General features: G+C 39.9%; 1 protein-coding gene across 2 annotated transcripts in view; it reads right to left on the reverse strand.

Moving 5' to 3' along the window:
• The window catches only part of Tnpo-SR (transportin 3), a 239,055-nt gene that overhangs the window by 39,762 nt on the left and 185,916 nt on the right, over window positions 1-13,377 (reverse strand). For both annotated transcript variants that reach the window (XM_067153792.2, XM_067153791.2), the window contains one exon: window positions 6,988-7,144. In XM_067153792.2, the coding sequence (XP_067009893.2) occupies window positions 6,988-7,144 (157 nt within the window). The remainder of the gene's footprint in view (window positions 1-6,987; window positions 7,145-13,377) is intronic.

The raw sequence follows: 13,377 nt of genomic DNA on the forward strand, positions 1-13,377 counted from the left end.
ATTATATATTGTATTTATGTACTTACAGGGTAATGCTTCATTGTAATATGTGAATATACAGAGATGCCAACTTTCAAGAAAGGCAATTCGTAATACAGCCGCTAAGGCACCGGGTGGAGGGGCTGTAGATTTTTTTTCAGAGAACTTACTAACTTACATATCATTGAAAGCTTGTAGTTCCTGTTTGGAAAACGTACACTGGTGACATGCTTTTTCTTTTGATATCATGTGCATCCTGTGCACTAACAGAGCACTTAACAGTTCGGAGTTCATTTTAGCGCGGAATTCAGTCTTGCTCTTCCTCATCGTGCGCATCTGAAAAATCGTGGCTACACACACTACAAAACACGTGTGAATTAGATTTTGAGGAATGCAGTAAACAGGGCCATTCTTTTGAGTCTTCCTCGCTAAATTTTTTAACTACCTATTTTTGGTTTATTACTAGCGTCACTAGTCAAGGTAACATAATCACACGTATTTTCCTGCACAAGAAATCACTTCATTATTTCAAACCTTTCGCATTTCGTAACACACGATTACCTAGAAGAGCAATATATGTAAATTTGGCAACTAAAATCGCAGTAAATACTTCAACAGTCACGCACACAGTATTCACAATGAAATGGAGTTTGTCACCACTTTGCCACCAAAACAAAGACAAAAGAACTCGCATACTTGCATGGGACAAAGACAACAACTCCGCAAGATATACCAGTACACAGGTGCCTATATTTCCGATACTGGAAGCACACACCGAGTTCGGCGTGTGAAAACTCGAAATATTCTTAACCGAGGGACAGGAAAGGGGTATAAATGATTACTGAGAAATCCGGAAATAATATTCTGAGAATTCAAGCTGTAATGGCATTCCTTGTGTATCTTTTTGAACACTTCATAGACTTAGATTTAAAAATCATCAAAAAATCGTAATTTGTGGTGTGTGATTTGTGAAGGCGTAATTACGAGGGGTAATTCGTAATTATTACAATTGAATCGTAATAGTTGGCATCTCTGCATATAATGTTGTGCATTGTGTCAGTGTACGTTGATTTTTATGGACTTACGGGCTAACCAACGTCGTGTGTCCGCTTTGTAAATATTATAATAAGTTTTTATCCTGGAGAAATGTGTATATTAGATAGTAAGATATATAATTAATGTGATAATGTAGACCTTATTAGCGACAAGCAACAACAGGATTTTCATGACAGGATAAATATGCAGGAATGATCTTTTATCGTTACGTCAAAACACAACGACTATACTGTAAAATATTATTGTTTCCTCACAAGAGTGTCATCCTTTTCATATAATTTTTGTATTGTTATGTAATAATATAGTGGATACCCACGGGTATCAATATTAAGGTAGAGAGACAGATCCCTAGTGATTAGTAATTAAAGTGTGTATATGCAGTGTTAATGAGTTGATTTGGGAATACCAGAATGAGATTCAGAAGTGACCAAGACTGATAAAAGACATTTAATGGCATTACCCATCTGATAAAGTTCAGTGCTTAGAAATTGCCACGCAGGCAATAATATGACATTTCTCGTGTATGTAAATATTTCACATGACTCTCTCAGTAATTATAATTGTGTTTTTGAATTGGGAACAATCCATTGATATCATTTAGTAGATTAGCGTATTCCTCTCACTATACCACCCTACTTTCAATATACAGGTAAACCCCATTATACGCAGCTTCGTTATCCACGATTTCGCATATACGCGATTTTGGTTTTAAGTCTAGTGCAGCTACCTGTTAACAGTATGCGGAAGCTGTAATTCCTTAAGGCAGGTACAGACATGCGTTCCAAACTCTATAACGTACACTACGCCGCGTGCCGAGGTTAAACGGGGCAAGCGCATCTCCAGGCGCATCTTCTGTCGTATTTGTCGCGACGTCGATCGTCAGTTCCGGTCAGTAGAGCTGTGAAGTTGCACTTGACATGTTTCGTATTTAAAATGCCGGGCAAAAAGAAATAGTGTCCGTTGAAGGAAAGAAGAGTGTACCAAAGACGCATTCGTTAGAAACAAAGTTAGAAGTTTTGAATCGCTATGAGAAAGGTGAGCGTATTGTTGATATTTAGCATCCTTTGGGACTTAGTGCGTCCACTGTGAGAACTATTCGTGACAATGCGGAATTAATTCGAAAAACTACTCAATCATCTACTAGCTTCAGTGTGACTAGTGACCAAATCTCGCTCGGAAGCGATGGAAAGAATGGATTGGATTGAGCATCACAACCAGCAACGCATGCCTCTCTGGAGCTGCTATTCAAGCTAAAGCCAAGAACTTGTATGCAGAGTTTAGTTTATTATTGTGTTTTTCAGTGTTAAACTTTTAAGAGTATAAAGTTTGCATTAACATGCGTTTCATAAACGTTATAATGGTTATTTTTTGTATTTTGTATTTTTTGTAAAAATACTAAGAATCTCTGCTATTTTAAACTTAATATGTGAGTAAACGGAAACCTCACCCTATATTTTACATATAAAATGACTCTTGATTTACGCAAATTCGGTATCCGCGGCAATTCCGCGGAACGTAACTATCGCGTATAGCGAGGTCTACCTGTATTAGCTTAAGTGCCCACTTCATTTAACGAACAGAACCATTGACCCATATGCTCGTGAGTGTAGCCATTGTGCCAGCTGAAAGTAGGGAGGATAGGACTTCGATGCCCGGGTTTGATCTTCCAAAGATCCTCATCCAGAACATTTCTATCCAACGAGATATTGTGAAGTTAAATTTTATATTCAGCACTCTGTCAAGCCCGGGACAGGTGCAGTATTTAAACTGGACCCCTCAAAAGCGCTAACCAACATAACAGAAAATTTTTGTAAGTATTATAATTTATTCCATTCTAAATCTTTATGTACATGTAAACTTTGTAAATCTTCAATTTACATGTACAGAAATTTTATTTCCAGACAAAGAATGTTAGTAAACTGCTTAAAAAATTTAGGTATAAGTTACTATTGAACGGAAACCAGAGCTTTGTTATTAGGAAGAAAGAAGCTCGGTATCACAGTGCGGAAGCACTTAGTATGTTCTTACACAAAGTAGTAAAAAATTAAAATAATAAGGATTTTTCAACAGTTAAATACACTATATTCAAGTTAACATTTTTCTTAGGACCCTTCTACAGTTAATTTTAGTCTAAGATTGTTTTTGTGCAAGTACTTTAATATCTTCTTCAATCAGAGAGGTCACTCCCCATCTGGGAGAGAGCCGGAGTGTACCGAGCCCCCCACTTAAAGGTTTAAACAAGAGAAGCAGACTTGCTCTGTTTATTTTATTAATACAGATAAAAACTAATTCTTCAGACTTCATCCAGCGTGAGGAATGGCACACTGCTGCACACATACAAGATCATAATTTGGAAGAAACAAATGCTTAACTGCAACTGAATACAATTACTCAACCCTTTATCAGCATGTTTTAAAAATGCTATAATCTTCAAGTCAATACTTTCAATGGCTTAATTTTTTCAACCATTAGTGTCCTTATTCTTCTTTCATTCATTTTGGTCCCCATCTGCTAGGCCTTTCTTTTCAGTGCTACTTTTCATTTTGACGATGAAATAATCTTCATTGATTATGAGGAGCAGCATTGCAATTTACCTAATTATCATTGTGATTGCGAAGTGCTTGACTACAAGTCTAATTTCTTGACTTGTCAAGAGACTCCCTTGACCTACCTGCTTATATAGAGAATTCTTGAATTTTTTGACTGGCAGATACCCTATAAGGAAATTGCAGTTTGGATTTAATCAAAAAAGAATTGACTGTATTTACCTATGTAAATTTTCTTTAAAAAAATTGTAACTGAAAATTAGGGAACATGTCTTATATTGTTGCGTGTGAAAATAAGCCTTCCCTCATGCCACATATGTCTGGCAACACTGAGTGGCAGACCTTATCTGGAATAATAGCATCTTAGGTCTGTTAAAACCTGTGATATAATTGTTTACTAGGTTTCTAGAATGCAACACTGCAGTTGACTCAACCACAGACAAGGGGTTCTTGTACTGCATTCTAACACTCTTGGAGATCACAGAAATCCCCAGGTTGGAGAGATAACATGAAATACCAGTATCACTCATTCCTGCTACCAGTATACGTACTTTCTGTGTTTTATCAAACTAGTAAAGGAGAGCAGCTACAATCATTTTCAGTGAGCGAAAAACTGAATTTTTTTCTTTTACAATTTGCTTAACGTCACACCAATACAGGTACAGTCCCAGCATTTGCCTAGTGTGAAAATAGGAAACCACAGAAAACCCACTATCTCCCAAATACTGGCCACACTTAAGTGACTGCAGTTATCGAACTCGGTAAATTGAAAGTTATTGCTGAAGCAGAAATAATAGGAGATCATGCTGCCCATGAAAAGTATGATATAGACAACAGCTGCAACCGAGACTGGAGGAAAAAGAAAGATTTATTTTCCAAAGGTAACTCCAACAGACAGAATTTTGCAGCAAGAAACTGGTCTGGCTGAATCTCAAAGAAAAGTCACTGGAGAACATCATGAGCAAACGACAACACTAATACGAATGTCAAGCCTGCCCTGCCTTACGGGTGCAAAACCTGGAAGTCAAACAACTGATCAGGATCCTTCAGACTTTTGTAACAGAAGTCTGAAGAACATCGTGCGAATATGGTGGCCACAGGTCATCTCCAACTAAGAGCAAACAAACACCTATCGACATCAAGGTGTGTTGCAAGAAGTGGAGGTGGAACGCGCTGCAACACGATACGAACAACATTGCCAGACAAGCACTGGAATGGAACCCACAAGGCACAAAACAAAGAGGCAGACCAAAAAACACTTGGAGGAGGAGCATAGAGGTGGAAGGCATTGAGAAAGGAAGGAAGATCTGGCTTGGCATTAAGGCCATGGTACGATAAAAAGTCCAGTGGTGGAAATTTGTCGATGGCCTATGCTCCGCTTAGGAGTTACAGGACCTAAGTAAAAGCAAATCTTAAAACAGATGGGCTCTCTCCTCATCAATCTGTGTTCTTCAACATACATTTCTTTCGCCCCTGATGAGCTTGTTTCTGCCTCCCAGTTTCATCAGAGGGGTAGGCTTCTACATTCATTGAGGAGCCATCTTGTTACTGAGGGTGTATGATTAGAACAAAGCTGGATAAACTCAGGAAAAGGAAAGAAACTAAAAGAAAAACCCAATGGGTGACAGACGTAATGGAAAGGAACAAATAACTGAGAAAACAAGCCAGCTTTCCAGCTTTCTCCCTTCTCCTTACCCTACACTTCCTATAAAAAGACTGATTTGTCAAGATGTGCTGTGCAACAAAGAAGGCTTGTACTGGTGTCTCAACAGTGTACTAGTTATTACATTACAAAATTTAGTATACCGTCAAACGGGGTGATTTTGGATGGTTTTGAGGTTATTTTCGTCTTAACTCACGAAGGGAATCTTAAATTGTATTGTTTATCATTCGAATAATGAGGAATATATCCAATTAATGCAATACCCTACAAACGAAAAATATACTCCAATGCAGGTTTTCCTGAGAAAACAAAAAGTAGTGTCCAAAGTTTCAAAGCGTATTAGGTGATTTCGGACATAAATAGTCCTTTATTTCAATTCTTTGTTCTTTTTGCTTTAGTTTGATATTTAAAGTATTCTGAGGGTGTCCAAGGTATGACTAGCTGGTTAAAATCATTGTAATGATAAATGTAATGTGTTAATGGTCGATCTTTTTTTTCTGACAAGGTAAATGTAAAGTTTTCCGGTCTAAATTGAAATATTAATAGTTATAAACTGTACAGAGATCCTACTGAGAAATCTTAATAATTTTTCTTACAAATGATACAAATCTCAGAGCAAAAAAAACGTTGATACAATGAACATGTAGTTGCCACGGCCTATAAATCTAAAATACGTTTTCTTTGAAAAATATTCCTCTTTTCTCAACTTGGACTGGAAGTATTTTCAAAAATTTGTTCTTTAGCTATTGTATCCTCAGCAGGGATGTTACAGAACACCAAACACTTTTCTGCTGTTTTTATATGGGCGCAAGTATTTGACATCCACATACCTTGAACGAATATTTCAGACCAGGCCAAAATACTGCCTGTATGCACTTTGTTCCTCAACTTGTATTTATAATCTGCAACAACGAAAGCCTCTTCTTGCAACACCAGAACATCATTACATTCATTGTGTGCTTCATCGCATTCATTTTCACTGCTGCTGCCAGCGCCATCACTTGTTTCTGCACTGCTTTCATCTCGGCGGAAGTCACGGCCAAAAATAGACTTCCCAGGAAGTACATTTTATTTGCGGTGGCAGCGGGAAGTAGCAGGTTGTGTTGGGTTGGAGCATGACCGGAGGGTGACGAGCTTCCTTGAGCATTTCCTTCTTCCTCATTTAGCCACTTTTAATATCACATACTGCTTTTTCTAATAATTTTGGTTCGTAATTACCCCTCGAAGCAGCTTCTTTCTGCCTCTGATAATTTCTAGGCATTGTCTGAAATCACCCAGACTGCATTCAATTTTCAGTAAAATGTGCGTAAAATACTATTTTCCACTAAATCACACCAAAATTCCACAGCAATCGTTTGTAAACACTTCCGTCAGTTGATCTCACTAAGAACCATAGTTATAATGCATTCCTTCCGACTGCGACAATCAAAATTATCCACTTAATGATAATGCATGAACTTTCAACAATGCCAGTGCACACGGGAAATTTTCCAAAGTATGAAGTCGATTCGTAATAAAAAGCACAGAACGCAGGAAACATAACCTCAAGGTCAAACTAAAGCGTGCGCGGAAGTGCAAAGCACCGGCGGCTCGTTGCTATGCGACAAAATACGGCAAATCTACCATACTGTCTGAAACCACCTCTGTGTCCGAAATTGCCCCGTTTGACGGTACTACTGATATGAATGGTAAAGTAATTTTTACAAGTCTAGACCTGTTACTCTCAATCATGTCAAACTTTACCTCATTGATCCGACCGCAATGAATGAGGTCACAGAAGAACTTCATTACCGAGGCATTGGCTTCTCTATGATCCAACGTGCAGGCTAAGAGTGCACACTGGATAATAGACGAGAGAGCAGGACATTGGAGGAACTGAACAGGTGCTCTTAGAATAAACCTGAAACACATTTAAATGTGATTAAAACAAGCAACTGATAAACCTACTACAGAATAACATACATACAACTTCATAACAGACTTATGTCTTTCAGCGCTCAGTCTGCAAGCATCTGTGAATTTACTAACTAGCTCTAAGCCCTCGTTTAATTCCATACTTCTTAGCTTTAAATCATTGGATACTAAGTCTAACCATCATCACCTTGGTCTCCCACTACTTCTCTTACTCTCCATGGAAGATTCCATTATTCTCTTACATAAGCTATCCTCCTCCATTTGCCTAACATGACCAAAGCCAGTTTATGTCTACAACTTCATCAATCAAGTTTGTTACCGTGTTTTAGCGGTAGGTAGAGGTGTAAGAAGGTGCGGGCGTGAATGGGTTTTCAAACTACGGAATCAAAGTTAATGTAAAATTTAACGAGGTTATATTTTCTTTTCAATATTAAGTAATAACAAAGAACAGGTACTTAGTAGCCAAAACACAATTTGAAATGTACAATTACAGGGGTTACAGAGTTTGGGCTTCGAGCCCAGAGTTCACAATTCTTGAGCAACTAGCCCAACTTTTCGATATACAAATTTTAACAAAGGGGCAGAAGACCCCAATCAAACCCTGGAGCACTTGCTCCAAATTACACAGTTAAGCCTCCTCGAGGCACACAACACTCCGTTTCCAAAAGAGCCACCCGCTCTTTAATTTAAGCCTCTCCCAGGCCACACCAAACTCCACCTTCAAGTTGTCCACAACGGACACAAACCCAGGGGTAAAATAACCAATCTACTGAGGTCTATTAAATGAAAAGCAGGTTAATTAAATGACCTCTAAAACAATTTGAGAGGAGGCGAACTTGCACTCCTAATACACTTTGATTTTAAAACCTACTTTGGCACTAGGCCGTTATTACAAGGGCTAATCCCATACTACAGAGGTGACTTAATAGCAATTTACATTACATTACGGAAGAATAGGTTGAGAAACAATAAGTTCACCTCAAAACATTATGAGTGGGAGCTCGAGAGGGTTAGCACTCTCTATCCCAGTATGTAGCTTTTCAAGAGAATAGAAGAAAAGACTAGTTACATTTTAGGAAAAGGTTACATGGTGGAACGCTTCGCACCCGCCCCGAGAGTTAAACTGCTGAGCAAGAAAAGAAAGAATTTATTAATCGGCCATTACCTTATTGTTGACCGCTGCCGAAGAAAGAGGCGCCTCCCGCCTCCTGCTAGGTACTTAACACACTGAAAGATGGAACAGAAGTGGCCCAGAGACCCAAAAATCAGCAGTTTAAATACTCTCGCGGAAGTTTCTAGGCGTTAGGGGAAAGAAAACACCCGCCCACAATGTTTTTATTGGATAGGACCCCGCAACAGATACAAGTTGGGGGAAAATACACCAGATTGGTCAGAAATTACTAAAAGAAATTCGGGATTGGATAAATCTAAAACAAGGGGAAAAAGAGGGGTAAACAGCCAACTTAAACCATAACAGAAAGAAATTTAACAAGAAACAAACTTTTGAAATAAAAATTTCTCCAACAAAATAGTTCTTTGACTCCGCACTAGGGTGCACTATTGTTGATCTTCAGTAGTGTCCTCTAGAAGAGAAAGTTCACACTTCTTACTTCAAGCGAAACAAAAACACATCAAAAGTGACACAGTTCAAAAACTCAAAATTTTCCACGTGGTGACATCTTCTGAGAAAGTAGAGAATTAATAGAGTAGATAAAGTTCAACCTTCCTCCAGAAGAGGAGTTTCAACTGGCGCAACTTTAAATAAACGGTGTAGAGGTGTACCGCCCGGTACAGACCTCCCCCCCCAAAAGTTCCTCCAAGGGGTAACACAGAAGAACATAAACTTTTGTTTGAAAATAAGTTCCAAGTTTTGATGTTGAGATTAAGATAACTTGCAGAAGTATTTGAGAAATTTCTTAAGTCGGTTCCAAAATTTTGTTGTTGCAGGTGAAGTAAAGTCTTTATGTTTATAGAAGTTGAATTTCTGAAGATAAGCTTTTAATACTTAAAAGTGAAGGAAAAATTTGCAATGTCCACCAAATATTGCTGTTGAATTCCCAAGTGTAGTTATCTCTTATAGTAACTGTCCATGTAGTTGATGTTGATGAAGTTGGATGGCCGGACCGGCCGTTGCAGCTTGCGTCCAAAAGGAGGCCGCTCGGACCCCTTAAGTACCCTGAGATTACGGTTAACCCGTTCAGCCAGAGATGGTTGAGGGTAATAAGCAGAAGTGGTTACATGAGAGATGGACAAGTCAAAACAGAATTTACGAAAAAGATTTGATGTGAACGCCTTAGCATTATCAGATACAATATATTGGCACGGACCAAAAGAAGCAAAAATAGAATTTAGACAGGTAATGGTGGACTGAGCGGTAGCCAGCTTAGTCGGAAATAACCAAGAAAATCTGGTAAAACCATCTACACATACAAAGATGAATTTGTTGGCATTTCCCTTCGACTGGGGGAAGGGTCCTACATAATCAATATACAGGCGTTCCATGGGGCGCGACGCTTGATGAGAAGACAAAAGGCCTACTTTAGTGGACATGGTGGGTTTACTGATCAAACAAGATTTACAAGCTTTTACAAGTTCCCGAATTTCACCGTCCATACCTTTCCATATGAACATTTCACGAATCTTTTCACGAGTTTTAAAGATACCCAGATGCCCTCCTAATGGGGTCTCATGATAATACTTGAAGATCATTGGTACAAGAACTGCTGGAACAACAACTTTCATCATCTTATCATGCCTCGAAGGGCAACATAAAACACCATTCCTCAGAACATAAGGGACAACATGTTCCCCAGAAGAAAGGGTTTCCATTATCGGAGCCAGCGTCGGATCTTCACGTTGGTATTTCTCGATATCCCTAAAAAGCATGGGAGCATCTGTTAGGATGGCATTAACCTCAGATAGCATGGACTCGGAAGGTGATGAACTGTCGACCGGTTCGTGGGTCTCGACGTCGTTATGAAACATACGGCTGAGTCCATCAGCAACAACATTTTCGGTACCTCTGATATGTCTAACATCAAACTGGAAGGCGGAAATACGAATAGCCCAGCGGGCTATACGACCAGTACGACGCGGCCTACCTAAGACCCAGCTTAAGGCTTGATTATCTGTCTCCAGGTCGAATTTGACATGTTCCAGATAGAGACGGAACTTTTCTAAGGCAAATAAGACTGCCAAACCTTCGAGCTCATAGATGGAATACTTGGCTTCTTGAGCCGACAATGTCCTAGACGCATAGGCGATGGGTCGCCTCCCTAGTTCAGTCTCTTGAAGAAGGACTGCCGCTACTGCTGACGACGATGCGTCGGTTTGGACAATGAATTTCTTCGAGAAATCAGGCATAGCAAGGACAGGGGCATTACAGAGAGCTAATTTCAGATCTTCAAAAGCGGCTTGTTGAGAAGGTCCCCACTCGAATTTGATGCCTTTCCTACGAAGAAGGTTTAAGGGCGCCGCTCTATTAGCAAAGTTAGGAATGAACTTTCTGAAGAAATTCACCATACCAATGAACCTGGCGATACCTTTAATGTCCTTGGGAGGTTTAAAATCACGGATGGCCTGTGTTCTAGAATGATCGACTGCTACACCATCGGGTGACACAATATGCCCTAGGAATGACATAGAGGGCTTAGCAAAGGCAACCTTGGACAACTTAACAGTTAACCCAGCCTTACGAAGGCGATCAAGAACTTCTCGCAGATGATCTAGATGTTCTTCAAAAGTCTCTGAAAATACTACGACATCATCTAAGTAGTGATATAAGTACTCGAATTTGATGTCGGAGAAGACCCTATCTAGCAGCCTAGTGAGCACAGCTGCTCCCGTGGGGAGCCCGAAAGGCACGCGGTTGTATTCATATAAATTCCAGTCCGTGGCGAACGCTGTAAGGTGTTTAGACTCTTCGGCAAGGGGAATTTGATTATAGGCCTGATTTAAGTCCAAGATGGTGAAGAACTTGGCCTTACGAAACCATGAAAAACAAGAATGAAGGTCGGGAAGGGGCACAGATTGTAACACCACCTTCCGATTGAGAGCCCTGTAATCAATGACAGGCCTGAAGCCTCCTTGGGGTTTCGGTACTAGAAAAATAGGCGAAGAATACGCTGACTTAGAGGGCCTAATAATACCGTCCTTCAACATCTGATCGATGATTTCCTTCAGAGCCTTCATTTTAGGTGGAGATAGCCTATACGGTGGAAAACGGACAGGAATCGAATCCGTAACCTCAATTTTGTATTCAATAAGGTCAGTAACACCAAGAGTATCAGAGAACACCTCGGGAAACGACTGACACAGTTTGCGAATACTATCAGCCTGCTCCTCAGGTAGATGTCTAAGGTCTAACAACATCTCATCCTGGGTAGGCGAAATAGAAGAACATGACACAGAATTACACTTTAATAGTGGTATTTTACAACTAGAAGCAAATTTGAATGTGCACGACCTAGACTTGAGATCGAGCACAAGACCAGTGTGAGAGATAAAGTCAGCTCCCAATATAATGGGGCAAGACAATTGCTTGGCCACAAACAATTTAATTTTCCATGTAAACTTAAAAACACGAATTTTGACCAGTAAGGAACCTAGAATTTCTAATGGAGATGAATTAGCCGAAACGTATTGAACAGGAGAAGAGACATAGTCAGGAAGTTTACAAACCGATTTCAATTTAGAATACCATTCAGCCGCAATAATCGAACAAACACTACCTGAATCTAAGAGAGCTGTTATAGGCTCGTTATTTAACTCAATCTTAAGAAAAGGAACAGGTGCGGGGGTATCCGCCGCAATCCTAAGACATTCTTTAGGGCATTCAAAAGATGAATTTGAAGGCTGATCGTTCTCTGCATTTACAATCTGTTTACTAGGGGCTGAGTCTCGGGAAGATGGATTAGTCGACTCAACCGAAGCCACTAGTCACTTTTTATTATTGGCATAGGTGGAATTTGCACCAGAAGTTGAGCAGGAGGGGGTGCTATTTGAGTTCGGACAATTCTTGGCGATATGTGAGAAGGCCCCACATTTAAAACAGCCTTGTGCTGAACCAGCTCCATTATTTGCCCTACTACTTTTGACCAATGGACATTTATTGCGAAGATGGTCAGGCGACCCGCAAGCATAACATTTACGGGGTGTGACTGGTCGGCGAGGTGGAGGCCGAGTGTTACTAAAGGAAGGCGGGGGTTCTTTCGCTACACGCAAAGAATCGGCGTATCTAACTCCTTCCGCTGAGACGGCCAACGCTTCAAGTTCAGAAAAAGTTTGCGGGCACGCCGCAAAACACAAGTATGACCTATAAGATGGTGAAATGCCTTCCACAATAGCTTGTACAATTTGGTCCTCAGGGAAGTGAAGAGCAAACACCCTGGTATAAAACTTAATGTCTTGTATGAAATCAGCCAAGTTTTCATCCAACCTCTGTACTCGATAATAGTATTTCTGAATCAAAGATGACCTTGCGCGGGCAGGAATAAAATTAGCAAGTAGATGTGCATGAAAATCTTCGATGGATGACTGTTCAGCTATGGCTCTTACTATTTTGTCGGAGAGAATACCAATAGCATACGGATAGATAATTTGCAAGATTTGACATGGAGACAGAGAAAAAACAAGGGCATGATCCTGAAATTCCACTAGAAATCTTAAAAATGAAATTACGTCACTGGTGGTATTAACAGAAAACTTGGATATACCTCTGAGCAACATTGCCAATGGATGAGGCAAGCTACTAAATCCGGGTGACATAGTAGGTAAAGGTTTCAATGGCAAGGAAGTCAATTCAGAACGGATGTTACTCAATGATGCACGACGTTCAGATTCGTTGTCCAATGGGGCAGGGATAGTTTGAGCAGCAACGGTTATCCTATTAACTTCTCCCTTGGGAGGCGCTTCCTCACTACCTGCATTCACTATGGTGGGTTGATCAGATTTGGGAGGAACTTCCCCAGTTAACAATTGAGTGACCTTACTAGATAATTCAGAAATATTTTCCAGGAGCGTACTAGCTTCCTTCCTCTGAACGTCATTCAGTTTTAGAGACAACAGATCGTTAACCCTATTCGAAAAATGATATAGCCTGCCTTGCACACGCTTAATTTGATTAGGAGATGGATCATTTTCATCAAAAAAACTAACTACAGAAGCTAGCCCAGTAATATTCTCCGTGATCGTGGAAAGAGAGTCGTCAATTTCTTTCTC

Source organism: Anabrus simplex, chromosome 9 (assembly GCF_040414725.1).
Source record: "Anabrus simplex isolate iqAnaSimp1 chromosome 9, ASM4041472v1, whole genome shotgun sequence".
In the NCBI taxonomy this organism is placed as follows: domain Eukaryota; kingdom Metazoa; phylum Arthropoda; class Insecta; order Orthoptera; family Tettigoniidae; genus Anabrus; species Anabrus simplex.